This window comes from Dromiciops gliroides, chromosome 6 (genome assembly GCF_019393635.1).
Source record: "Dromiciops gliroides isolate mDroGli1 chromosome 6, mDroGli1.pri, whole genome shotgun sequence".
Taxonomy (NCBI): Eukaryota; Metazoa; Chordata; class Mammalia; order Microbiotheria; family Microbiotheriidae; genus Dromiciops; species Dromiciops gliroides.
In genome coordinates this window covers 189,061,042-189,087,622 of record NC_057866.1, presented here as the reverse complement: position 1 = coordinate 189,087,622, position 26,581 = coordinate 189,061,042, and the positions used below count along the sequence as shown (strand labels likewise).

Genomic DNA, 26,581 nt, shown 5'->3' with positions numbered 1-26,581 from the left:
GGTGGCTTGGAAGGTAAAATGAGATCTTTGTAAAGTTGTGATAGATGTACGTATGTGTATATGCATACTAGTATTCTTAGCAATTAATTGGGGGTATTGGCAGAACAAATTATGGTATGTGAATAGAATGGAATATTATTGTTCTATAAGAAACGAGGAAAGTGCTGGTTTCAGAGTAGTCTAGGAAGGCTTTTTTAAACTGATGCAGTCAAGTGAACAGAAGTAGAAGAATGTGTACAATAAACAACCAATAATGTAAAACTAACAATAGAAATAATATAACATATAATAATAAAACTAAGAATATAAAATAAAACAACTTTGAAAGCTTTCAGAACTCTGATAAAGCAATGACCACCCCTGATTTGTCCCTTCAGAGAGGTGATGGAGGGACTCAAAATGCAGAATGAGACATTCCTTTTTCTGTTTTTTAAAACCATGGTTGATGTAGGAGACTGTTTTTGTCAAAAGCATATTTGTCACAAGCATTTGTTTTTTGGTTTGGGGAGGGGTTTTTTTTGCTTGTGTTTTGTTTAGGCTTTGGTTTGGTTTTGGTTTTCAGTGATAGAGGTTTCCAAGTTGTTGTTCAGTGGTGTCCAACTTTTCATGTCTCCATTAGGGGTTTTCTTGGCAAAAATACTGGAGTGGTTTTGTCATTTTCTTCTCCAGTTAATTTTACAGATGAGGAAACTGAGGCAACCCGGAGTAAGTGACTTGCCCAGGGTCACACAGCTAGTAAGTGTCTGAGGCTGAATTTGAACTCAGGTCTCGGTGACTCCAGGCCCGGAGCTCTATTCACTGCGCCACCTATCTGCCCTAGGGGGGCCAGGAGGGAGAAAAAAATTCTATTTTTATTCGTTGAAAAAATTTTCATTTAAAAATGCAAGTCTCTCTGAATCCACCGCTCTTAGTACAATGCCTATCACATAAGCGGTGCTTAATAAATGTTTCTTTATTGACTGACTGACTGACGCATAGGCCCAGGGGCCCCAGCCCCAAGTCCTTTGGGCTTCCAAGGAGCTCTGGAATGGGCGGGGCCTTTCTTCCCGGGCTCGAAACACACGTTAGTAGGCGGGACCAAAGACACCCCCCCCCCTTGAGGGCGGGGCTTACGCTGCCCTCTTAGGCACTCGATAGGCGCCGAGGGCTTCCGTTAACACCATGGAAACCGTTGAGTAGGCGAGGCTTTTCCTTATATTGGCAAGTGCGAAGGGGGGTCTGTGGAAACAGAGGCGACGAGGCCGGCTCCCGATTGGTCGGGGAGTGCGGCTCTTGACCTCGGAAGCAGTTGGCGTTGGCACTCGGAGTCTGAGGCGGTTGCGAGACGCTTGGGAGGCCGCTGCTTCTTCAGCCAGTGGCAGGATGAGAGGCCGCAGGAAGCGCAAGTCCCAGGATGGGGCTGGGGCGCAGGTAGGCGCTGGGAAAGGTGGGGCCCGAGGGGGGCTGGGGGGGCTCTGGCTCTGCGGGAGGCCCCAGCAGCCTCGTTGGGCGCCGGCGCCTCCGAGCTCTGCGCCCCGGGCAAGGCCCTGGACCACCGGCCGGGGGCGGGGGGGGGGAGGGGTGACCGTGGGGGCATCCGGTGCCCCGGCGCTGGAGGACTGCCGTGGGGCAGATCGGCGCCCCTCTCGTGGCCTCGAGTTCCTCCCCTTTAGCATGAGGATCCCTTGTGTTAGGTGATCTCTAAGCCCCTTCACGGCTCTGGAACGTTGTCAGTGATCGCAGAACGCCCGCTAGGGGGCGCCACGGCGCGCGGGCTCAGGCGGGAAGCGCCGCGTTTAAATAGATGTGTGACCCTGGGCAAGTCCCTTAACCTCTCCTGGTCTGGCGTTCTCCGTAAAATGGGAATGATAACAGCACCTGCCTCCCAGGGTTGACAAGCTCAGCCGAGATGATCATGAAGGTGCTTAGAAAGAGCTGCTACCTATCCGGCCACGGGCCCTCCGTAGCTGGGTGGACGCTTTTTCCGCACCTATAAAAGGAGGGGCTTGTCTTCCGCGGCCTCCAAGGCCCGCGACCACCGGGTGGTGCTGTGACATAGAAACTTGGCAAGCCCTTAGAAGTGCCCGTCTCGTCCTAGGCACTTCCGACCTGTGCGGCCCCGGACCAAAAAAAAAAAAAAAAAAGGCCTCTTTCCCTCAGTTTTCTCATCCGTGAAATGGGGTAGTAACAGCCCCGCCCTCGAGGGATTATTGTGAGGATCCATTTGCAGAGTTCTTATATTCAGTCATTTCTCTGAATAGCAGTTTTTCTCCTCAGTAAAATGACAAGGGCGGGTCGGATGGCTCTGAGGGCCCTTCCAGCCCTAAATGTATGCCCTTTTGCCTGAGTCCCCTTTGATTTTTCGAGGACAGCGAGGGTAGGGGTAGAAATTCATTTGTTCAATAAACAAACGGTGATGAATTTGTTTTCAGGTCTCTCCGATCATATTCCATATGGCCATCAAAAGTTTTTCCAGAGGCAGCTAGGTGGCGCAGTGGATAGAGCACCGGTCCTGGAGTCAGGAGGACCTGAGTTCAAATGGGGCCTCAGACACTTAACACTTACTAGCTGTGTGACCCTGGGCAAGTCACTTAACCCCAATGGCCTCACCAAAAAAAAAAAAAGTTTTCCCAAAGCACTGATCAGGCCCGCTCAGAAAACACCAGTGACTGGCTCGGTGCCCCCAGGATAGAATAGAGTTTGCTATCGAAAACCCCTCCCCCACGGGGTTGGGCTCATCTCTCCAGGCTTTTTACATAGCGCTCCCTCCCCATTGCTGATGCTATGGAATAACCAAAACAGGTCTGCTTGCTGTTTCTTGACTGTCCTTTTTCCACCAGTGAACTCATGTGCCTGGCGTAGACTCCTTCCTCACCCACCTCCCTGGCCTCCTTCAGAGCTCAGTTCAAGCCTCATCTCTTCCATGAGGCCTTTCCTGATCTTTTCCCAGCTCCTAGTGTCTCTGTTTATAGATTTTTTATATTTATTTATAAGTGTGCCTGCTGTTTCTCCTAATAGATTATAAGCTTTTTCTGTGATAGGAACCTTTTTTGCTCTTTAGCACAATGCCTAGCACCTCTTAAATGCTTCATAATTGCTTATTGACTAAATGCTTCCTCTGAGGCATTGTGATAGGCTCTGGTGATAGAGATGACAAAAAAACTACACTTGCTCTCAAAGAGCTTGAGGGCTTCCCACTGTGACATCTTAGAACTGAGATTCTCAAACCTCAGGTTTGGAAAGGATCTTGCTCTCAGAGACCATTTTCTTCAACTGGTACCTGACCAGGAGTACTTGGAACATCCTTGACAAGAGTTCATCCCCCCTTGATTGAAAAGTTCCCTCTAGAAAACTCCCTGTTGAGGGGAATCCTCTGGAGACAGCCCTTCACAAAGTTTGATACTTTTGGTGACTCCAAATGTGCTTTCTCTGATTTCTTCCCTTTGGAAGAGAGATTGGCTCCAAAAGGCGGGGCTAGGAAGAGCAGGTGGAAGTTGGAATGAGGTAAATTTAGACTTGATAGAAGAAAAAACTCCCTAATGTGGCCCTTTCTCAATCCTCCTTCTCAACCTGTCTGTACAACCTTTGGTGCTATGGATCATTCTCTTCTCCTCAACACTTGTTCCTCTAGGTTTTCCTGACACTGCTCTCTCCTGGTTCTCTTACCTGTCTGACCCCTCCTCAGTCTCCTTCGCTGAATCTTCCTCTTCATCTTCATCCAGGCCACTCCCCTAACTGTGAGTGTTCTTAAGGCTCTGCCCTCTTCTCTCTACCCTCTGTATTATTTCATTTGGTGATCTCATTAGCTTCTGTAAATTCAACTGTTATCTCTGGCAAATGATTCTCAGATCTAACCCTAACCTTTCTTCTGACTTCGAATCTCCCATCTCCAACTGCCTATTGGACAACTTGAACTGGATGTCTCATAGACATCTCAAACTTACCTTGTCCAGCAACAATTTTCAATTGTGGTGTTGTTCTTTCCACTTACATTGTCGTGGCCATGGCGTATGTTGTTTTCCTGTTTAGATAACAAGCATTTATTAATTATTTACTGTGTGCTAAACATTAGGATTCCAACGAAAGGATAAAACAGCCCTGGCCCTAAAGGCCTTTTAATGGGGAAGGGTCTGCTTACTTCACTTTGCATTAATTTATATTTTTCCACTATCCTCCATTGTTCATTATTCGTGTTATTATTTATTTCCTATGGTCAGATTAGATAATGCACTTTTTAAAGCACTTAGTATGTGCTTGGCTGTGTACAAAGAAGCAATAGGACAGTTAATTAATACCCCATTATATTTATGTACTGCAGTTTATTTAGCTATTCCCATCGGTGTCCATCTACTTTGTTTGCAATTCTTTGCAGAGTACTGCTAAAATATTTTGGTATATACAAGGCCTTTCTTTTCATTTGCTTCTTTGGGTCATTTGCTATCAGTGGATTCTCTGGGTCATAAGATATGGACATTTTAGTCACTATAGTAATGTATTTTCAAATTGCTTTCCAAAAGGGTTGGATTAATTCATAGCTCCACCCATTGGTATACCCATCTTTCCACCACTGTGCTAACATTTTAAAATCACATCTTTTGCCGTCCTCTTTGCCAATTTGCCGGGTGTGAAGTGAAGCCTCAGGGTTATTTTGATTTGCATTTCTCTTATCAGTGATTTTGACATTATTTTAAATGCTAGTTATTTCTTGTAATTGTTTTGAGAATTATTTGACCTTAATCTTTGAGCAATTATCTATTGGGGTTGATCTCTTGGTCTTGTATGTTTTTGTTATTTGTTTATATATCTTGGATATTAGACCCTTACATAAAAATTTTTATGCAGATTTTCCCCCAGTTTATCATTGCCCTTTATATTGTTTATGCAAAAGATGTGATGGGGTAGGGATGTGTGGTCTTTATCTATAAAAGAAAACTATTGCTGACACAATCAGCTAAGGTTCTTTTATGAAAGATGTTATTAACCTTTTTTAGTATCATGTCCCTTAAGGTAGTCTGGTAAAACCTATGGACTCTTCCTTCTCAGAATAATATTTTTAAATGCAAAAAATTAAATAGATTGTTATAAAGTAAATCAGTTACATTGAGTTTCAGTTCTCACAGGTTTTTTTTTTTTTTAAGTTCACAGATACCAGGTTAAGAAACCCTGTTTTACAACCTCTGCCTTTCTTTCTTTCCTTCTGTGGTCTCTCTTTCTCCCACCCTCCAGTAATACATATCTGCTAATCTCTGTACATATTTTTTCCATAGGCATAGGACAATAGCTAGGAGATGATTATGAATGACTACCTCAGAAACAGTTCCATTAAGGACCCAGAAGAAAAGCCTTTGCTGCATCAGTGACTAATGTCACCCCTCTTAACAGCTGTCCTGAGCCATGATTAACATGAAATCTGGGGCAGCTAGGTGGCGCAGTGGTTAAAGCACTGGCCCTGGATTCAGGAGTACCTGAGTTCAAATCCGGCCTCAGACACTTAACACTTAATAGCTGTGTGACCCTGGGCAAGTTAACCCTCAGAACCCTGCAGAAAAACAAAACAAAACATGAAACCTATTCATGTAAAGCCCTTTGTAACACAGTATAAGACTAAGCAAATCAGAGGGCCCCTTCCTTTTTTCTCTTTGCTGTAAATGGCTTTTCCCTTTTCTTTCTTTTTCTTCTCTTACTGTTTTCTATTAACTTAATAAAGTATATGCATTTCATAGATTGGCTCCCCTTCCCTTTCATTCTCCACTAGCAAATATAGTCACTCCCCTGCTCACTCCCATTTCTGCATAAGATTGAAATTTTACTCTTAGAAAGTACACACCCAACCCTTTGTGTTTGCAAAGAAAATCTATCTAGTTTTGTCATATCTAGAAAAGGGATAGGAAACATTGGTGTTTAGGGAAAGTTCTAATTATTGCCTGAAATTCATATAATACTCATGCCAATTTGCAGCATAAAAAATCAAAATACACGAAGAAAAAAGGATCCACCCGGGCAGATGTTTCTGATGATCTTCGACAAGAAGTGGAAAATCTCTATAAACTCTCAATGCCTGAAGATTTCTATCACTTTTGGAAGTTTTGTGAAGAACTTGATCCTGAAAAACCAGCTGGTAAGAAACCTCAAGACCTTCTAATATAGACACCACTAAGGGGAAGTATAAACAAAATATATAAATGTGCTTTAAAATTGTGGTCAATTTGATATAGGTTGATGTTGATTTTTAAAAAATGATCATTGCAGACAGGACTGATGAATATCTTTGTGCTGAAAAATAGTTTTCTTCGAGGAAGATAAACTTCTGAAAACTTTAGGTGTGCTTTTTATTTAATTTTTTTTCCATAGGATTTTTAGTTCCAAATTTTTCTCCCACCTTCCCTTCCTTCCCTCCTCCCCAAGATGAAAAGCAATCTGATATTGTTTGTATCACATTAAACATATTTCTGCATTAGTCATTGTGAAAGAAGAATCAGAGCACAAGGGAAAAACTTCAGAAAAGAAGAAGAGGGGCAGTTAGGTGGTGTAGTGGATAAAGCGCTGGCCTTGGATTCAGGAGGACCTGAGTTCAAATCCAGCCTCAGACACTTAACACTTAATAGCTGTATGACCCTGGGCAAGTACTTAACCCTCATTGCCCTGAAAAAAAAAAAAGAAAGAAAAAAGAAGAAGAAACCAGCCCAATAGTAGAAACAGTATGGTTCAATTTGCATTCAGAATGCACAGTTCTTTTTTCTGGATGTGGAGAATATTTTCTATCATGAGTTCTTTGAAATTGGATCATTGCACTACTGAGAAGAGCCAAATCTATCACCAGTGTTCATCACACAATGTTGCTATTACTGTGTACAATGTTCTCCTGGTTCTGCTCCTCTCAGTCATCATCAGTTCATGTAAGTCCTTCCAGGTTTCTCAGAACTCCTGCTCATCGTTTCTTATAGCACATTAGTATTCATTACATTCGTATACCACAGCTTCTTTAGCCATTCCCCAATTGATGGGCATTCCCTAGATTTCCAATTTTTTGCCACCACAAAGAGAACTGCTGTAAATATTTTTGTACATGTGGGTCCTGTGAGATTTAAAATTGGATATTAGATCATAAATCTCCCCTACTTAACTTTTCCCTTAATTTATCTCCCAGACTAGTAAATGGAAGAAGCTTCTGGTTTTCTAGATAGAGCCTTTATTGTATATAAGGTGTTGTTGATTAGAAGGATAGGAAAATAGAAATACAGTACAAATCGTCTTAAATCTAGGCTTAGTCTATATTCCTTATAAAAACTCACCAAACCAAAAAGGCCACCTTTGGAGTGAGGGAGACCGTCTGTGCTGCGCCAAGCAGGCAAAAAGGCCTCCTCCCGTTCTCACCACCCCGGAAGTCAAAAAACCCGGCAGGCAGTCTGACATGCTGTTAAAAACTTTCATATTTTACCAGTCCTTTTCCCTCCCCTATGATCAAGTGTGCTTTTTAAATGAAATTTTACATAGCGCATGTACTTATCTCTGTGTCTGGAAAAGACATGGAAGTTTGTTTTGTTTTGTTTTTTTTTAAGGGGGGCGGGGAACCAGTTTGGATAGAGCAGGCTTAATCTAAGGGAGCATTAGAGAGAAAGTTGAGGAGATAGGGGTTAGATGATGGATGTCCTTAGATGGCAGGGTTGGGAACTTCAACTGAATCCTGAAGGCAATGGAAAATCATTGAAAACTTTGAAAAGTGAAGTGTTGTGATAAAATCTGTGATTTAGAAAAATTATTCTGACTGTATTCAGAATTAAGTGGAAGGAGATAAACTTTCAGTGGTTACAGAAAGTCCTTCATTTATGAGAATTATACTCTTTTAATCAAAACATTTTTTCATATAATAGTCTATAGATGTTTTCTTTGACTTAAAGTTAATTTCTAGGAACTTTTTAGACTCATCCATACATGTTGCTGCATTTAACAGCTATGCTAATGAGTGCTGCACAGTTTTGAAAATTGTTTTTTCACTTTAAAAATTTGGAAAAGTGTAGTTGTTTCAGAAAGTAAATAAAACCTACCTTCCAGAGTTGTTGTAAGGATCAGATGAAATGATATTTGTAAAGCGCTTAGCACAGTACATAGTAGGCATGGGGCAGCTAGGTGGCACAGTGGATTGAGCACCGGCCCTGGATTCAGGAGGACCTGAATTCAAATCCGGCCTCAGACACTTAATACTTACTAGCTGTGTAACCCTGGGCACATCACTTAACCCTCATTGCCCCCCCCCCCAAAAAAAAACCCAAACCAGTACATAGTAGGCACTACATGTTTATTCCTCTACTCTTCCCGTTTTACTTAATATGTGCCACACATTTTTATGCTTTTTATTGGAACAATAACTTGCCTGTATCTGTATAAAATGTGACTAATATATATGCATCAAGTATATCTTTGATGCAGGTATTGATAGGGAACAGGTAGACTTTCACAAGCAATATTTTTTGATAGACAACATCTTTACCATCACACAGTTGACTGAAAGAGAATATAAGATCGTACTCTGTTTATCATTTGTTGTTTTGATCTGGTAGAACAAAATACTGTTTTAATGGCTCACTCCCAACAAGGTATATCCTATGAGTTCCTTGCAAAATACAAAAGAACCATGTATGGCCTTCTGATCATTGATATCAAGTGGGGTACCAAAAAAAAGAGATATATTCTTGTTCTAAAGATAGTAGATCTAGCACAAAGTCAAAGTTCAAGGGAGATTCCTCACAGATGATGAGGTCCTGTGCTAACTTTTCTGCAGATTTCATTTTGTTGTTTGGCTCAGGGTCCAGATTTCAAAAGTTCTTGGTCGGGGCAGCTAGGTGGTGCAGTGGATAAAGAACCGGCCCTGGCTTCAGGAGTTCCTGAGTTCAAATCCAGCCTCAGACACTTGACAATTACTAGCTGTGTGACCCTGGGCAAGTCACTTAACCCCCATTGCCCCGCAAAAAAAAACAAACAAACAAAAAAAAAAGTTCTTGGACAAGGAATTCATAACTGAGAGTTTGGCCTAACTACCAAGTGGATAAAGAATGCTTATTTTCTGGACTATGGCTTTCAGTTAGATGAACAACATATAGCACTTGTCCTTTGGTATGTTTACCTTAGAAACTGATAATGGACAGTGAGATGGGCCCAGAATTAAACAGAAGGAAGAAAACAGGCCAGATTGCCTATGGGAACTTACATTGCTCCTTTGATGACCCAAACTTCTCCCTGAAAGACATGCCTTTTAATACTACTAGTGCACCAGTGATATTGAGTGACTTGTGAGTCATGTACCTGGAAAACTATGAGTTCTAGAGATCACTGACTGGACTGCAGTGGGAGAGACACATCCACTGAGTGAATGGGTTGTAGCACAAAACAAAACTTCAAAGAAGACTGAGTAAAGGATATTATCAAAGAAATACATGGGCTGCCCTGTGCAAGAGGCATCCCCCTGTGCTCCCTTATCCTCACAATATTAGGAGAATGTGCGGAAGGCATTATTAAGAGTCCTCCTACAGGATGGGTAGGCATGGATGAATCCATTCATTGATACCATCCATGTTCTCGGAAGGGGCAACCACATTAATGGGATCAAAAAGTCATTTGAGCATATTTATCATTTATTCTAACAAATACACTGTTTTTAACTGTCCCTTCACTTGAAACTCCTAGCAAACTGAAGAGTCATTTCTTTTATGGTGTCCCAGCAAAGGGAAGTACTTCTGGTTTTCTGTTCCAATTTCCTCTCCAAGGGAAAAGTTTGTGAATACTTAAGGAAACAAGTAGCCACCTGCTGCCTTGGAAAAAAAAGAACCAAGGACAACATGACCTAGACTAAAGAGAGGGACATGAACTTGTAATCAAGCCCCTGTTCTGTAGCCTGTCCTCATCTTTAGGCAGGGCAGTCCCTGAGAGAAAACCCATTGAACAGGTCTCTCAAATGAAGGCAGGTTAGCGATCCTCACCTACCCAAGCTGAGTTTACTTTTGCCTGTCCCTCCATGACCACAGTGGCTGAAAAAGGCTCATAAGGAGACATCATTATGCTTGGAGTCCATGTCCTCCCCACCTTTGTTTTTTAAAGTCTTCTTCCCTTCAAAATTCAGCTCAAACACTATCTTCCACATGTTTTTTCCTGATCCGCTCAGCCTCTGTTACCTCCCCTGCATTGCCTTTCATTAAATATGTATTTACTTTTTATATACTTATTAGGGTTTATGTTGTCTCCCCCAAAAGACCGTAAACTCCTTGAAAGCAGAGATTTATATTTTTGTCTGTGAATCCTCAGCCCCTAAGAATGTAGAATCTTACTAAATGCTTGCTGGTTGAATGATAGAAATCATTCATATAGTTGTTTGTTCTTCATTCTCAAAAAGGACCATGACATCAGAATGTGATGTCATGACTTGGAGTGAATTGGATTTAAGTGAGGGTGGGCTGTGCAGAGGTCATTAGTGACTAGATCAAGGGGAATGAACACTGAGGAAAAGGCTGTTGGATGTAGCCATTGGAAATTATTGGTAGCCTTTAAGAGCAGTGTGGTTTCAGTAGAATGGTGAGAGTTTGAATGGTGGGAAAGAAATGGAGGAGGTGGTCGTAAACAATTTACCCTAGAGACTAGCACAGTGCCTTGCACAAAATAATTCCTTGATGAATGTCTGAATTGAATTGACAATCCTCACATGTCACTAGAAAGATGTTTCATGTTGAAAACTTACTCATTTTTGAAAGATTTTTACTTAGAAACGCACAATTGAATAGAAAGTTCATATTGTTCATATTGCTTTCTTGCCAGAACTGTTTTTCCCTCTGTGCACTTAATTTCATTTACAGATGCACTGTCAACAAGCCTTGGACTCCAGCTTGTTGGTCCATTTGATATCCTTTCTGGAAAACACAAAGTGGAAAACAAATCAACAGACTTAAATTTTAACCTTCACTGGAGATTTTACTATGATCCTCCTGAGTTCCAGACCATTATTACTGGAGATGACAAGACTCAGTATCACATGGGGTATTTCAGGTAAGAAATCTGGTTTTCAAAAAACTCCTGCTCAGAAAGCAACTAGTATCTCTTCACCCTTGACTGACCCAAGATCTTTCCCAACAATAGAATTTTGTGGTTCAGTGAATGACACATTGTCTTTAGCTTAGTGAACGTCTATCCCAAAGTAATGAGTTTGGGCTTTTGGCTATTTTTCTTGCCTTAGCCACTGCAATTCCTCTCTAAAATAGTCAAACTCTTGCAGTGCCCTCTGCACTTGTATTTTCTTCTGGGAAAGTAAGAGAAGCAGCAATGAATTACTAACCAAAAATATAGGAGAGCCATGAAATGGGGCCATGAGAAGTACGCTGGGAAGCCTCACTTTCTCGTTTGTATCTAGCAAAGAGGGGAGCAGTGTTGATGTGGAGAAAATCCTATCAACCTCAACCAGTAGAACTGCTACCATTTAACCAAGAGACCAGCTGCTAATAGATTCAAGAGGATTAATTGTCATGGGAAGGTAGTAGAAAGACAACAGGTGAGAGCAATAGTTAATCCAGCCTTGGTGAACTTTTCTACTTTAACTCCTTTTGTCCCATAATCCTTCTGTGGGGTAGAGATGGATAAAACTTTAATCGTAGGCTTTGATGATAGGCTTGTTCTTAGGAGATGACAAGTAGGTTTTAATCCAATTTTAGGTTAAATGACAAGTTAACACCTTAAATCTTGTGCTTCTTAGAAGTACCCAGAAGAGTCACGTTGTTAACAATTTGCTTCCTGGTCAGTAAGATATATCCATATTTAGTAAAGCAGATATTGAGACAAGATTGAGTAAATGTTAGCACCTAGCAGCTTGTTCCATGTCTGTTTAAGGGACATTTATATAGACCTGAATTGACATCTCTAGTAGCTGAATTCCTGTTTTCCTGGACATTGCAAGAACTATTATGGGCATCCCAATATTTTTGTCTTTAACAGAGACTCACCTGATGAACTTCCCGTATATGTTGGTGTAAATGAGGCAAAGATAAATTGTACAATTGTTCAAAATGGAGACAATGTATTTGCTGCAGTCAAGTAAGATTTAATACTTTTTTTTTCCTCTTTCAGTTCTGTGGTTCACAGTAATTTCATTTACTTACTTTGGAGTATTGGGGGGGAAAGATAGAAAAATTTTAAAATCAATTTGTTCTTTTACTACCAGTAGGATATTTGAATGAAGGAAAATGGATTTAATGTAAGATTTAATTTCTTTTTCTTTTGGGGGCAGGGGGGTGGGCAGGGCAATGAGGGTTAAGTGACTTGCCCAGGGTCACACAGCTAGTAAGTGTCAAGTGTCTGAGGCCATATTTGAACTTGGGTCCTCCTGAATCCAGGGCTGGTGCTTTATCCACTGCACCACCTAGCTGTCCCCTAATTGCTTTTTCTTAAATTGTTATTCAGATGGTTTTGTGATTTTATCAAATATCTCAGGATGATGTACTTCTACTAATTTAGTGATAACAATCGTTACTCAAGCTATTTCTCAGTGATATTGCGGTTTACTTTAAGATATTTAGTTACATAGAGGGAATGAAAGAATTGATGCACTGAAAGTGATGGGCTGTCTGACATTTATCACTATCTTTCTTATTTTTTTAATCATAAAAGTATTTTATTATTTTCCAGTTCCACATAGAGATAGTTTTCAACAGTTGTTTTCATAAGATTTTTAGTTCCAAATTTTTCTCCTTCCCTTCCCCCTCCTCAAGACAGAAAGCACTCTGATATAGGTTATATATGTACAATCACATTAAACATATTTCTGCATTAGTTATATTGTGAAAGAAGAATCAGAGCACAAGGGAAAAACTTCAAAAAGGAAGGAAAAAAGCCCGGCCCAATAATAAAAACAGTATGGTTCAATCTGCATTCAGAATCAATCCACAGTTCTTTTTTCTGGATGTGGAGAACATTTTCCATCAAGAGTTCTTTGGAATTGTCTTGGGTCATTGTATTGCTGAAAAAAGCTAAGTCTATCACAGTTGATCATCACACAATGTTGGTCTTACTGTGTACAGTGTTCTCTTGGTTCTTCTCACTTCACTCAGCATCAGTCTACTTAAGTCTTTCCAGGTTTTTCTGAAATCTGCCTGCTCATCATTTTTTACAGCGCAATAGTATTCCATTACATTCATATACCACAGCTTGTTCGGCCATTCCCCAGTTGATGGGCATTCTCTCGATTTCCAGTTCTTTGCTACCACAAAGAGAGCGGCTATAAATATTTTTGTACATGTGAGTCCTTTTCCCTTTTTTATGATCTCTTTGGGATACAGGCCTAGTAGTGGAATTACTGAGTCAAAGGGTATCTTAACTTTATTATTTTTTTTAATTTTTCAAGTAAGAAGCATTTATTTTCTCTCCACCTTGCAACTGCGAGGAAAAAAAAAACAAACATGCACAGTAAAGAAAACAGATTCCCACATTGGTCATGAGAATGTGTCTCATTTTGCATATTTAGTCTCTCGTTCAGGAGGTGTGTGTTTTGCTTCCACATCAGTACTCTGGAATCATGATTGGCCTTTGTTTTAATGAGAATTCTTTTTTGTTTGTTTGTTTGTTTGTTTTGGTTTGTTTTGGTTTTTTAGTGAGGCAATTGGGGTTAAGTGACTTGCCCAGGGTCACACAGCTAGTGAGTGTTAAGTGTCTGAGGCCCGGATTTGAACTCAGGTACTCCTGAATCCAGGGCCGGTGCTCTATCCACTGCAACACCTACCTGCCCCTAATGAGAATTCTTAAGTCTTTAAAAGTTGTTCATTGTTACAGTATTGTTATAGTATAAATTAGCCTCTTGACTGTTCATTTTACTCTGTGTAAAGACTACAGGTCTTTCGGGTTTCTCTGAAACTATCTCTTCATTTCTTATTGCATAGTAGTCTCATATTAAATTTGTTCAGTCATTCCCCAATTGGTGGGCACCCCTTAGTTTCCAATTTTTCCCCACCATAAATGAGCTCCTAAAAATATTTTTGTATATATGGGGCCTCTTTATTTGTTTTCTTCGGGATTTAGGCCCATTCATTGTATCTCTGGGTCAAAGCTTATGCACAGTTTAGTAACTGATTGAATAGTTCCACATTGATTTCCAGTATGGTTGGACCAATTTACAACTTCAACATTACATATCAATGCCTTTTTTCATGAACCTCCTCCAACATTTGTCATTTTATCTTTTTGTCAACTTTTCTAATCTGAGGAATATACGGTGAAAACTCAGTTACCTCCATTTGAATTTCTCTAATTATAGTGATTTGGAGCATTGTTTCATACTGCTCTTATTGATAGCTTGTATTTCATCCCATGAGAATTACCAATTTGTAAATGGTTCACCTAGAAGTAGCTAGGTGGTAGAGTGGATAGCACACTGGTCCTGGGGTTAGGATTACTTCTCCAACTCATTTCACAGTTGAGGAAACTGAGACAAAAAGGGTTAAGTGATTTGCTCAGGATCACATGGTAAGTACCTGGGGCCAGATTTGAACTCAGGAAGAATCTTCTTGATTTAAGGCCTGGCACTCTATTCACTGTGCCACCTAGCTACCCCTTTTTAAAAAGTAGATTTAAAAAACAACAGCAAAGGTATTGAGAAAAGAGACAAGGATGAAAGGGTTAGATGGCAGGTCCTGTGGGGGGATCTAATGAATTATTGGGGACACAGCTTCAAAAACTTAGGACTAATTTGATTTCTTTAAACATTGTACATGTATTTGTGGGTGATTGTTCAGTCGTTCCTACATGGCTAAAGAGGAGATTCAGGCTTGGAATCTTGCCTCCCCTCTCTCATCCTCATCCTCCATATTCAATCAGTTGTTAGGTCATATCAGTTCTATCTCTACAACTCCTTGTTCAGTCTCTCATCACCTCCCACCTGGTTTATCACCATAGTCTCCCATTGATCTCTCAGCTTCCAGTCTCTGCTTTCTCAGAATCATCCTTTAGTCTTTGCCAAATCGATATTCCCAAAACAGAGATCTAACCATGTTATTCTCTTCAGTCCCCTCCTCCCTGATCCACGTTTCCCCCCCCCCCAGCCTACCCTTATTCCTCATCAACCATTCAGTAACTTCTTATCATCTCTAGAATTAAAAATCAAACCCTCAGCCTAATATTTAAAACTCATCCTTATCTAGCTTTCACCGTTATGCCACCGTTATTTCTAGTTAGGCCTGGTGGTTGGCTTTTTTCCCCTCACACAGCATTCTCTCTTCCCCACCTTTTTACAGGGACTCTCTCACATATGGACTTTTTTACCACCTCCTCCTCTTAAAATCCCTACCTTCCTTTAAGACATACCTTATGTTCCATCTTCTTTACGAGGCTTTTCCCAATTTCCCTCATTCTCCAAGTTGTTAGTGTGTTCTTCCTCTTCAAATTACTTAGTATTATTTTGTATGTAATTTATATTTAATTGTATACATGTTGCTTCTCTTCACCTTTATCTTTGTGTCTCTTGTGTCTTGTACTCAGAAGGTGCTTTGAGTATTTATTCCATCAGATGTTTGTCAGGAATCACCCTATTTCTTCTCGTGCAGGGGCTGGGTATTTATTCCTCCTTTTAAACTGTCACTGAATTACACTTTGGAGTGAACTTGGGAGCAGAAATATTTCCTAGACACATTTTAAATTTTTCTCATGACCTGGAATATTAATAAAATCTTCCCTTTCTATTTCAGATTATTTTTGGTGAAAAAAATTCAGGCGGAAACTGATAAAAAGAAAACTGATCTTTTGAAGAGCATAGATGGAAAATTAACAGAAGCAGCCAAAAAGCTGCGTTATTCCTTGGAACCAAAAAGCATGAGCATGAAACAGAGAGATAAAAAAGTATGGATTAAATCTGTTCAACTGAGTGCTGTGTAGAAACTTTTCCCACCCCAATACTTTCCTTCCCTGTCCCTAACCTAAAGTAAGCTGGATACTGTTATGTTTGGGGGCTGCCTGATCACCTCATTGACCAGAAAGGAACAACTGAAGAGCGAGTGGTTCTCTTAGGCTGTTAAATGTGCTCTGTCTTCAGCCGTACCTCAGAAGGCAGACGCTTATCTGTCAGACTGCTGGTGATCATGCTGCCATCATGACAAATGCCAGTTTTTATTTCTCCTTTGTGAATCCAGAGGGAAAACTTTTCTTCCTTTCTACTAATGGATTCCACTTTATTTTAAAGATGAGCTTCAGGTGAAGTTTGATGCGGGCGGGTTTGCACAGTTTAGGGTTTTACTGCTGATGTAAGTGTTGGAGTTCTTTATCATTTGCACAAGCCATCAGTTCCATTTTGAAGAATGATGCTGATGCTGTTCTTTCTCTTGGGTAACTGTAAACTATCTTGCCTCCTTTTCCCTCAATATCAGTGACAGCATATTTCCTTTCAGTATCTTTTCTTTTTTCTTTTTTTTTTTATATTTTATTTTATTTTGCGGGGCAATGGAGGTTAAGTGACTTGCCCAGGGTCACACAGCTAGTAAGTGTCAAGTGTCTGAGGCCGGATTTGAACTCAGGTACTCCTGAATCCAGGGCTGGTGCTTTATCCACTGCGCCATCTAGCTGCCCCCAGTATCTTTTCTAATGCACACTCTGTGAGCATCCCTTTTGTAAGCAGCAGATAGATATTACGGATACTGATATTTAACTGATTCTGATATTTAACAGAGAAGTTAGTTAGCTGTAGGCAACCAGAAAGATTCTGCTATTTTGGAGGAAATATAAGATATTATTACTGAAAAGATTCTTATTGGGATAAGGGTATTTATGCTATTTAGGAATGTAAGGGTGCCTTATTTAGTCTCTTACCACAGTGACTCAATACCTCCTTCGTAGAGGCCGAGCAAGGTAAAATACCTTATTCCAGAGTAAGTTGTATATATGACTGTACCTCCTTAACCCACTGAAACTATCCTAAATCCACTTCAGTCTCTCTCCTAATATTTCATCTGCAAGAATGGTGCTCTGATAGCAGTGAGAAAAGATGTGTGTCAGCTCTCTTTTATCTTCAGACTTTTTTTCTAGCATACTCTTTTTAATAAAGTTTCTTACAATCAAAATTGTTTTAGAATTAATAATGATGGGACTTGAGATCTTGTTGAGTACCATGGCAAATCCTAATATGATTTATCATAACTTCTGGTCTTATTGCTCTCTCTTATTCTTAGCATCATAATAATGGGGGGGGGGGGATATGGCTAAAGATGGTACTTGAGTCATAAGCAGGAAAAGTCAGCAGATTCATTAATTGGCATCAAACTGACACTTATGAAATCCATTGTAGTCATTCAATTTGGTTGAGAAAGCTTAGTTTATTATAGTATTTTTTAACTGCCAGAAAGAGAATGATGAGCATACACCACTTAAATTAGTGAATTTTTTCCTTTGACTTGGAGAATAGGACATTTTGGTACAATGGAAAGAAAACTAGTATTTCAACCCACCAGTTAACTATGTGATGATCTTGGGTGAGTTGAGAATTTGATTTTCTTCAATCTGTTAAATAAAGGGGTTGGACTAGATGAACTCTCATGGTCTTATCTAGCAGTACTATTTTATTTACTAGCAGAAACCCAGACTGACATCTTTAAGAAAGACAAAGATTTATGTCCAGACATTAGTGAAGTTAATATATATATAGCAAAAATATCTAGACAAGATGGTATCAACTTTGCCATTATCTCTTCTGCTTAAGTGGCTATTAAAGGACCTTTCTGCTTTGACTTAATATAAGATAGCTCAACCACTACTTTCCAGTCACCGTTTATGCTTCTAGGAAGATAACGGCCTTTTATTCCATTTTCTTCCACATATATTTTTGAGTTGATCTGAGAAAAACAAAGGCTTACATAAAATAGTTTACCTACTTTCCCTTTAGTAAGGAGTATTTTCCTTCCATAACTTTTTAGTGACCCAGGGAGGGGATAAGGAGACTGAATCCCATAAAGTAAAATTTAAGTTTTTAAAACTTAACTAAATCACAGCCATAATTCTATTACTGGCCTGCTCTCTGATTCAAATTTGGAGGAGAAATGCAGGCAATTGGCTATGCCTGTAAGTACATGTATTTTTTTTCCCCTTTGGGTGATAGTTTGTTCAGTTAGTTATAAGCATCAAGCATCTAAGTGCTAGGTATTTGGGGTGCATTATCTGTAAGCTGAGACAAAAGTATTTTTGTTTATACAAAAATCCCCTTGTCCTGGAATTAGGGACCCTTACAGAAACAGCAGGATATTTTTTATCATTGGAAAGTACTCATCTATACCTAGCCTTTAATTTGGATTATAGCAATATATTATTATTATTATTATTAGAAAAATGACGTTTATTTTACAAGCCAGTGATAACATTGTAGCAATATACATGACACTTTCAAAGATTATAGCCATAAAGTAGGTTTAATCAAACTTGTAATAGAAAACTCAGACAAGTTTGGAGAAATTTCAAGAGGAGGATAGCAATTTTTGGAAAGTTTAGGTTTGAAGATTTAATGGTGACCCTTGAAGAGACAGAGTAGTATAGGAAGACTTAAGGAATCAGTATAGAAGAGTCTTTAGATGGTAAGGTAGTAGAGTAAGGCAAGGGAGTTGGGGAGGGAATGCTAAAAGTAGGAAGAAAGCATTCAATGGATGGGCTAAAACTTGAAAGCCCTCTTCCTTCCCTCTCCCTGCCCCCCAATCCAGTTAAAATTTACTTTGGTCATGCCCTTTCTCTTTGTATCACTATATAATTAATACCTTGTGAATTGTATGTTTGCTTCAAAAAAGAATTTGAGGCAGCATTTGCTTTCTCTGAAAATTTGTGGGTTTTGGTTTTGGTTTTTTATTAAGTAAAGATCTTAATTGATTTTCCTTGGACTTTTTTTTTTTTTTTAGTGAGGCAATTGGGGTTAAGTGACTTGCCCAGGGTCACACAGCTAGTAAGTGTTAAGTGTCTGAGGCCAGATTTGAACTCAGGTACTCCTGACTCCAGGGCTGGTGCTCTATCCATTGCACCACCTAGCTGCCCCGGACTTCTTTTAAGAGACATTTAAAATAGTTGAAGCAGATGATTTAGGGAGTGACTACATCAGGAAGGAACCAAACTGCATTCTTGAAGAACCTATAGCTAATCAAATAAAACAGGAATATTATAGACTACAATGGTATATTTTAAAATGTTGAAATATTTTTTTTTTTAGTGAGGCAATTGGGGTTAAGTGACTTTCCCAGGGCCACACAGCTAGTAAGTGTTAAGTGTCTGAGGCCAGATTTGAACTCAGGTACTCCTGACTCCAGGGCCGGTGCTCTATCCACTGCACCATCTAGCTGCCCCCTGAAATATTTAATAATTGAGATATTATATCTTCTTAAGTCTTCCCACCATGGCAGTTTGAGAACTTGAATTTTCCAAATAAAAAGTTTCTTGTTACTTGGTCCTTTCTTTCCTCCTTTCCCTTCTTTCCTTTTTCTTATTCCTTCTTTCAGATCTGTCTATAATGATATCACTTGCAAGAAAAATACTTTGACCTTAATTATTCTAGAGATGCCCTCTCTTCCCCTCTAGCAAAAGTCTGTTGGCTCTTAGGGACAAGGCATGATATAGATTTATGAGTGATTATTTGCTTTAATGTTTTATAATCATTCACGCATTTGACATTTAGCTAGATTTGTACAGAGGAAATTATTGCATATAATCTTTTTGCCCAAGTTTCTTGAAGTCATAGTCATACATGATCAGAAATATTTATTGCATTCTTTCTGTCAGAGTTAATTTGTACCTTTTTTTCTTCTTCTTTGTCTTAGGTAGTGACAAAGACTTTTCACAGTGCAGGCCTGGTCGTCCCCATAGATAAAAATGATGTTGGATACAGAGACCTCCCTGAAACAGATGGTAAGACGAGAGAGAGACACAGACAGACAGACAGACAGAGAGAGAGAGGGAGGGAGAGGGAGAGATCAATCGATCTGTACATTGTTTAAATGCTTTAATTTGTAAAGTTGGGGCATTTGCCAGAAAGATGATGTAACACAGGAAGGATTTATGAGATTATTAGTGTGGAGCACCCCTTTCACCCAGGGAGAGCCAAGTGAAATGTCTTTAGAAGGAAAGAGGGGAAACATATATGAAGTGCCTGCTGTATGTCAGGCACTGTGATTAGCGCTTCACAGTTACCTCCTTTGATCCACAAAACAACTCTAGGAGGTAGGTACTATTATCATTCCTTTTTATGGTTGAGGAAACTGAGACAGACTGAGGTTAAGTGACTTGTCCAGGATTACACAACTGCAAAGTGCCCTAGGCTGGATTTGATCTCAGCTCTAAGTAAACAAATGAGATTTTTTTTTCTTGGTCCCCCAGATTTTTTCATTATTTGCATATAACAGTGGTTTCATATAGAAAACCAGAATGACTTTGAAAAGTGTGAAACCTTGTCAGTCATTTAGCAAAGATCTGATCTTTGTCTTTGTGGCCTAATATGTCCCTGTCATCATACCCGATCCCGCACTCCATTCTTTCTGGTTTCCTCTAGATTTCTGCTCCCATCAGAACTAGAACCTTGATTCCTTTCAACAGGTATCTTTTAGCAGCCCTAGCTTTAGATCTCCAACAAAGACAGGGTGGTAATTAGGAGATAATGTTGAATTTTTCTTAAATATAAAGGCTAAACATGTCTATAACTGGGAGCCTGTCTAGACATTCAGAAGCTTGAGGGAGGCTTGTGTGTCACACTCTGCCCTCTTCTGGTGCCCCGGTTGACTACTAGATCTTGACCACTGGTTGCTCTTCTGAAAAACAAACAGTTCATGCCCCTCCTCAGTCCTGGCAGTCGCTGCCCACAGAGGTCGTGTGCAGTCTGAGTTCACACCAGCAGAGTCATGGTATGGAAATGACTACAGTTTGCTTGGATTAATATTACAGTAACTGAACAAATAATATAAGAGGCTTAAGTGAAGCCTGTATTTTTTTCTCTGAGCTTCCATTGTGGACCTGGAAATGTTGAGTTGTTTATAATGAAATGGTGCTTTAGAGTGCAGCAGACTTTTAAAAATCAAATTGAAAAGAAATCCAATAACTTTGATAAAAAGTTGATTGTGTTCCAAAGTAGGGCTAAAATTGAATTATGTAACATGTCACTGTAGGGGAGAACCTCTACTGGTCCCGGAGGTTGACAGGCTGGTGTCACTTCTGCGGCTCATTCTGTTATCTTGAACAAGATCATGGGATCTCTGTGTTATTGCTTCTTTATCCTGGCACACACTGCACTGGGCCTTCACCAGCTGTCAGAATTGCCCTGGTAGACTGCCACGTCTGTTCCTGCTGCCATGTGTCTCTACCCCATAGGGATAAAGAAAGGAAAAGAGTGTATGGAGCTGATTGCAGACACCACATCCTGTCTGAAAGTTCGCAAAAATTCCTAATTAGGATATAATGTTTGGCAGTAGGTCCCTTCAAAATCTAGCTCTGCTCCTTGCCTATAGGACCTTCTATAAGTTAACATTGATGTTCTCATTTACATCTGTAAAGTGAGGTTAGACTAAATATCTTTAGAGTCCCTTCCAATGCTGTAAACTCTGTGGAGCAGAGACAAAATGACCGCAAATGGATGATGATGTAACCACTACATTTTTAAAATTTGGCTATTTTTTAAAGGGAATTTTGTTTCTGAATTCATATTGTTTATTTGGAAGTTTATTAAATGAGTATCAGTTAAATAATTATCATCTTGAGGATCCTTTCTGTGGTAGAAAAGCGGATTTTTCTCATTTCTCATTAAGCTGTAAGGGCTGCCAGAAACTTAGAAAAGACATGCTAATATTGTCCCAAGTTTCCACTTAGAAGATTTTCAATCCGGTCTTTTCTTTTTGTTGTTGTTGTTTTTTGGTTTCTGGTTTTTTTAGTGAGGCAATTGGGGTTAAGTGACTTGTCCAGGGTCACACAGGTTGTAAATGTTAAGTGTCTGAGGCCGGATTTGAACTTGGGTAACTCCTGACTCCAGGGCAGGTGCTCTATCCACTGCACCACCTAGCTGTCCCTCAATCTGGTCTTTTCTTTCCTATTCTGTTACTGGTTTAGTTATCTCATCATCTCATTCATATGTTTTCTCTCCAAGCCCCTTAGCTAGTCCTAGAACTTGACTAAAAAACAGTTACAAAACATTGTTAGTAAAGTAGGAAATTAAATATGATCTGCCCTCCACAATGACCCAAGGAAATGGGATCTACCTGCCTCTGACCTTCCAAAGATGTGGAAGGCGAAGAGAATGCTTGGCCAAGAGCCTCATAGTTTTAGAATGAGTTTCAGACTTATTTAAACATCTCCCCATTTTATATGTGAGAAGGGAATACGTTTCAAACTCATTTATCCATGAGAGAACACAAAAATTACACTTCCATAGAATATATAATCTATAATACTATGTGGAGGAGTTCCCCATTTGTCATGATCCCCTTTTTACCCCTGAGGAAACAAGGGACTTGCCCACAATCACTCAGACAATAAAAGCCAGTGGTTCCAATCCATATCCTTCCACTATACCTTGAAGGTTGTCTTTTACTTTAAGGAAGTAGTTGGGATAAAGATAAGAAAATAAAACTTTTAGAGCTATGCAGAGAGGGGGGGGAAACTCCTCCTGGTAAAATCCATGTAACAAATTGAAGATTCCCAGGTCAGATAGCCAAATCCTCATTGGCTTCTCTGCCTCCCACACCACATAGTAGTTCACCAGTTTGGGGAGTGGTCGGTTTCGTTTTTATTTTTTAACCTATGAAATATATTTTTTCTTTCAGAATGTGACTTATTGGGGGGGTATTATATAGATACAAATTATATGGAATCTTCATTTCATTCTAATATAAGGAATTCAGCTTATGGGTAGTTTCAGAAACATGCCAAACAGTAGGATCATAAACTTAAGAGGTGGAAGGTTATCTGGTCAAGGGTCTACTACACTTTAGAGATGAGGAAATGGATGCCCTCCGTGCTGAGGTTATGGTCATTTCAACACAAAGTTCAAACCCTGGTCCAACTGACTCCTAATTCAGGATCTTTTTCACTGTAGCACAAAAGAAGACCAGGATAGGAATCAGAAAATCTTGATTTTAGTCTTGATTCTGCTGCTAGCTTTCCTAACCTTAGGCAGGTTGCTTAAAACCTATAATTTTCCCCATCTGTAAAATGAAGTGACTAAACTGGATTGTTAAAATCCCTTTCAGCTCTCTCAATTTGACTTCCTCAATTCTTCATCTACAGGAATGGACCTTTTTTTAATGTTGGAGAAGGCTTTTTTTCCCCATTAAGGGCTTTACTGTTAAAATAGGAATACAGAAAAAGTACACAGGCAGTTTTTTTTTTTCCCAGTTTAGCCCTCTCTATGGGCTAACATGGCTAGGTGCATAGTGGATAGAATGCTAGGCCTGGACTCAGGTAGACCCATCTTCCTGAGTTCCAGTCTGGCCTTAGGATACACTGGGCAAATCACTTAACCCTGTTTGCCTCAAGGATATGGCAGATCACCTCAGTATCTTTGCCAAGAAAATCCCAAATGGGGTCAAGAAAAGTCAGACGAGGGACAGCTAGGTGGCGCAGTGGATAGAGTACCAGCCCTGGAGTCAGGAGTACATGAGTTCAAATCCGGCCTCAGACACTTTACACTTATTAGCTGTGTGACCCTGGGCAAGTCACTTAACCCCAATTGCCTCACTAAAAAAAAAAAAAAAGGCAGACGAGACTAAACAACAAAACATGGCTAAAATGCTCTCTGAAATGAATTGATCATCTTTAATAGAGGGGTTTCTTCCCCAATAACTCTCTACTGCTATTATGAAAATAGCCTATGAAAAGCTTTGCTACTGAAACCAAACCCAGTTAAATGTAAATAAAGAAAATAAAAGAGGTATACTTTGTCATGTTCTTATCAGAACTCTAAGTGAAAACAATGTTAGTTTGAACAGAGACTAAAAAATTGACATTCTAAGATCGTCATTACAGATAAAATATTAGGTATTCTGTGGGGCTTTTTGCTTCTGAGATGTTAATATAAAAATTTGTAACCTATCCATTAATCAAATTCAAGAATTGCAATCTTATTTAAATGTGGTATCATTTCAGCTAATCTTAAGATAATTTGCAAAATGATTGTTGAGGCTTCAACCGATGAACAGAGAATGAAAGCATTTGCCCCAATTCAGGAAATGGTGACTTTTGTTCAATTTGCTAATGATGAATGTGACTATGGAATGGGACTTGAGCTAGGAATTGACCTTTTTTGCTATGGCTCACAGGTGAGTACTATATCTATATCAGTTTATTCACATATCAAAGCTTTGCAGTCTATGCATATGTACTTCAGGGTAGGGTGGCAATTAAGGCAGTACTTTAAGAAATGTCATGTTTTATATTATCATTTGAAATCCATTTGTATTCTAGCAAATACATTGTAGATTTGAGGAACTAGTATGGAGTTAATAAAGAATATTTTGCATCCAAGTTAATTTTTCTAGGAGTTTCCAGAGATTTGGGACACTTGTATAAGTTTGTGACTTTTAAATGCTTTTCCTTAGCACATTAACTTATGCTTGCCACTTAAGTCTTTACTGATGTGAATGATTTTTCCATCATAGGGAACACCCTCTACAAGCTGCAACTCTAGGGCCCAGTAACTAAGCATTAGGGAATTTCTAGAGGGAAAGTGACACTCACCCAGAATCACATACTGAGTGAAGCATTTTAGTTGGTGTAAATGGATAAAACTGTGGGCTTGAAGTCAACAAGGACCTGTGTTCAAATCCCAGGCAGGGCAAATCAGTCTCCTGGAATTCAGTGACTTGTAGGAGGTCCCAACCTAAATCTATCAGTGAAAGGTAGTATTTGGACTCAGGTCTTCCTAACCTACAACTTATCATATCCTCCATGGCATGTTGCCCTATTAAAATCATCATGTTTGAAATGAAATAAGAGAGAAGGAATTTGGGGGAAAAAATACCCTGTACACTGGATTGTGATCAAGAAGATGCTGCTCTGCTTTCTCTAGTTATACTGTTAGAAATGAAACGCTAAGAGCCTCTTACAGGTTCCTTGGCTAGGGTTACCCCAAGTCTTTAATCTATCATTCAGAGAGCCAGAGCAAAGCTGGGGAGGTTTTGCTGCTAGGATGAAAGAACTGAAAAAAGCCATTAAATCTTATGGCCTTGCCTTGTGTTCTGGACACTTAAAAGAATACAAATTTTAAAAATCTTTCAATTTACATCATGTAGTTGTAACAATGCCTCCATGCATTAAAATTGTTTTCATTAAATACATTTTATTAAATTTTTCATACCAGTACTTTTTTCTTTTAGAAATTTTTTTTGTTACATTTTGAGTTCCAAGTTGTGTCCTTCCCAAGCCGGAATTAAAGGCCAACATTTTATACACATATGCGCACATACACATATGCACATGTGTATATGTATGCATGCATATGGAACCCTACAGTACAGACTTCTATATATCAGTTCTCTGGAGGTGGATGTAGCAACTCCCTTTAGAAGTCCTTTGTAGTTGACTTAAATGATTGTATTATTCAGAATAGCTTAGTCATTCAATTACTCTTCACACAGTATTGCCATTACTGTATAAATGGTATCTTGCTTCTACTTGTTTCACTCTGCCTTATTTCATGCAAACCTTTTCATGTCTAAAACCAACCTTTTTTAATTTTTGTCTTTCAAAAATCTAAGGGAAAACAATTTGTATTACCATGGCTTGGTTTTGTTGAAATCAGTTGTGCCAAAATCCAATGGAAATGAAACTCTGTAGACCATATTAACTTAGAATGCCACAAATTAATATTACGTGCTTTTTATTTAACATTCCTAGTTACATTTTAGTCTGGCTCTAGCTACACTCAGAAGTTTCGCAGGCAGCAAGTTTGATAATTTGGGCCAAAATTATCTTCACTGTACTCTGGTATTAAAACATTGTGGCACAAAAATTCTACTTTACGTCTACAACGAGTTTTCCCCTTCCTGTTCTCACTTACATTAGTGGAAGAAGTTGCTTAGCTTGTTTGTATCTTGGCGCTAAAATGAAGTGCCAGCAGCCCATCTGTTTTTAGGGTGTCTAGAATGGCTTAAGGAGGAAGCTTAGTTGAACAGGAAATGTTTGCAGCTGCTATGAATGGCCCTACATTTTCTTTGGCTGTGTTTTCTGTATTTTAATTTTCAGTATTTTCACAAAGTTATTGGTCAGCTTCTACCTCTTGCCTATAAGCTGTTGAAGAGGAATTTGTTTGCAGAGATCATTGAAGCTCATCTGGCCAACAGAAGCAAAGAAAATGTAGATCAACTTGCAACATGAACAGGAAGTGGTATAAAAGAATGTTTTAAAATGTTAAATGTAGACCAACTTGCAGCATGACTGGCAAAAAAGATGGTACAAAGCAGTGTTTAAAATGTTAAATGTTTGATAATGTTTGGAGCACTAAACTATTAAGTGGAGTTTGGGGTTTGGGGTGGGGTTTTTTGGTTTGTATTTTTTGGAAAGAAAATTTGAGTGTGATTAAATAAAGCTTATAAATTTCAGCCAAACAGGTTTATTTTAAAAAAAAAAATAAATAGTAAAAGAATTT

General features: G+C 39.4%; 1 protein-coding gene across 2 annotated transcripts; it reads left to right on the top strand.

Moving 5' to 3' along the window:
- The first annotated feature begins 1,203 nt into the window (after positions 1-1,203).
- LOC122730868 (histone PARylation factor 1) lies at positions 1,204-26,534 on the top strand. 2 transcript variants are annotated; one of them, XM_043970409.1, is made up of 9 exons: positions 1,212-1,410; positions 3,611-3,716; positions 5,938-6,097; positions 10,821-11,010; positions 11,950-12,048; positions 15,687-15,837; positions 19,776-19,863; positions 24,082-24,254; positions 26,179-26,534. In XM_043970409.1, the coding sequence occupies exons 3-9, from the start codon at positions 6,034-6,036 to the stop codon at positions 26,308-26,310; spliced, it is 897 nt and encodes a 298-aa protein (XP_043826344.1). In that variant the 5' UTR covers positions 1,212-1,410; positions 3,611-3,716; positions 5,938-6,033; the 3' UTR covers positions 26,311-26,534. The 2 variants fall into 2 exon arrangements, with proteins under 2 accessions (XP_043826343.1, XP_043826344.1); XM_043970408.1 differs by lacking the exon at positions 3,611-3,716 and having other exon boundaries at positions 1,204-1,410.
- Positions 26,535-26,581: the final 47 nt, after the last annotated feature.

Bases quoted from the DNA above. Each gene is read 5' to 3' on its own strand.
- LOC122730868 (XM_043970408.1), top strand. From the start codon at position 1,363: ATGAGAGGCCGCAGGAAGCGCAAGTCCCAGGATGGGGCTGGGGCGCAG. The intron at 1,411-5,937 runs GTAGGCGCTGGG...GCCAATTTGCAG, and splicing joins AGGATGGGGCTGGGGCGCAG to CATAAAAAATCAAAATACAC. The intron at 12,049-15,686 runs GTAAGATTTAAT...TTTCTATTTCAG, and splicing joins AATGTATTTGCTGCAGTCAA to ATTATTTTTGGTGAAAAAAA.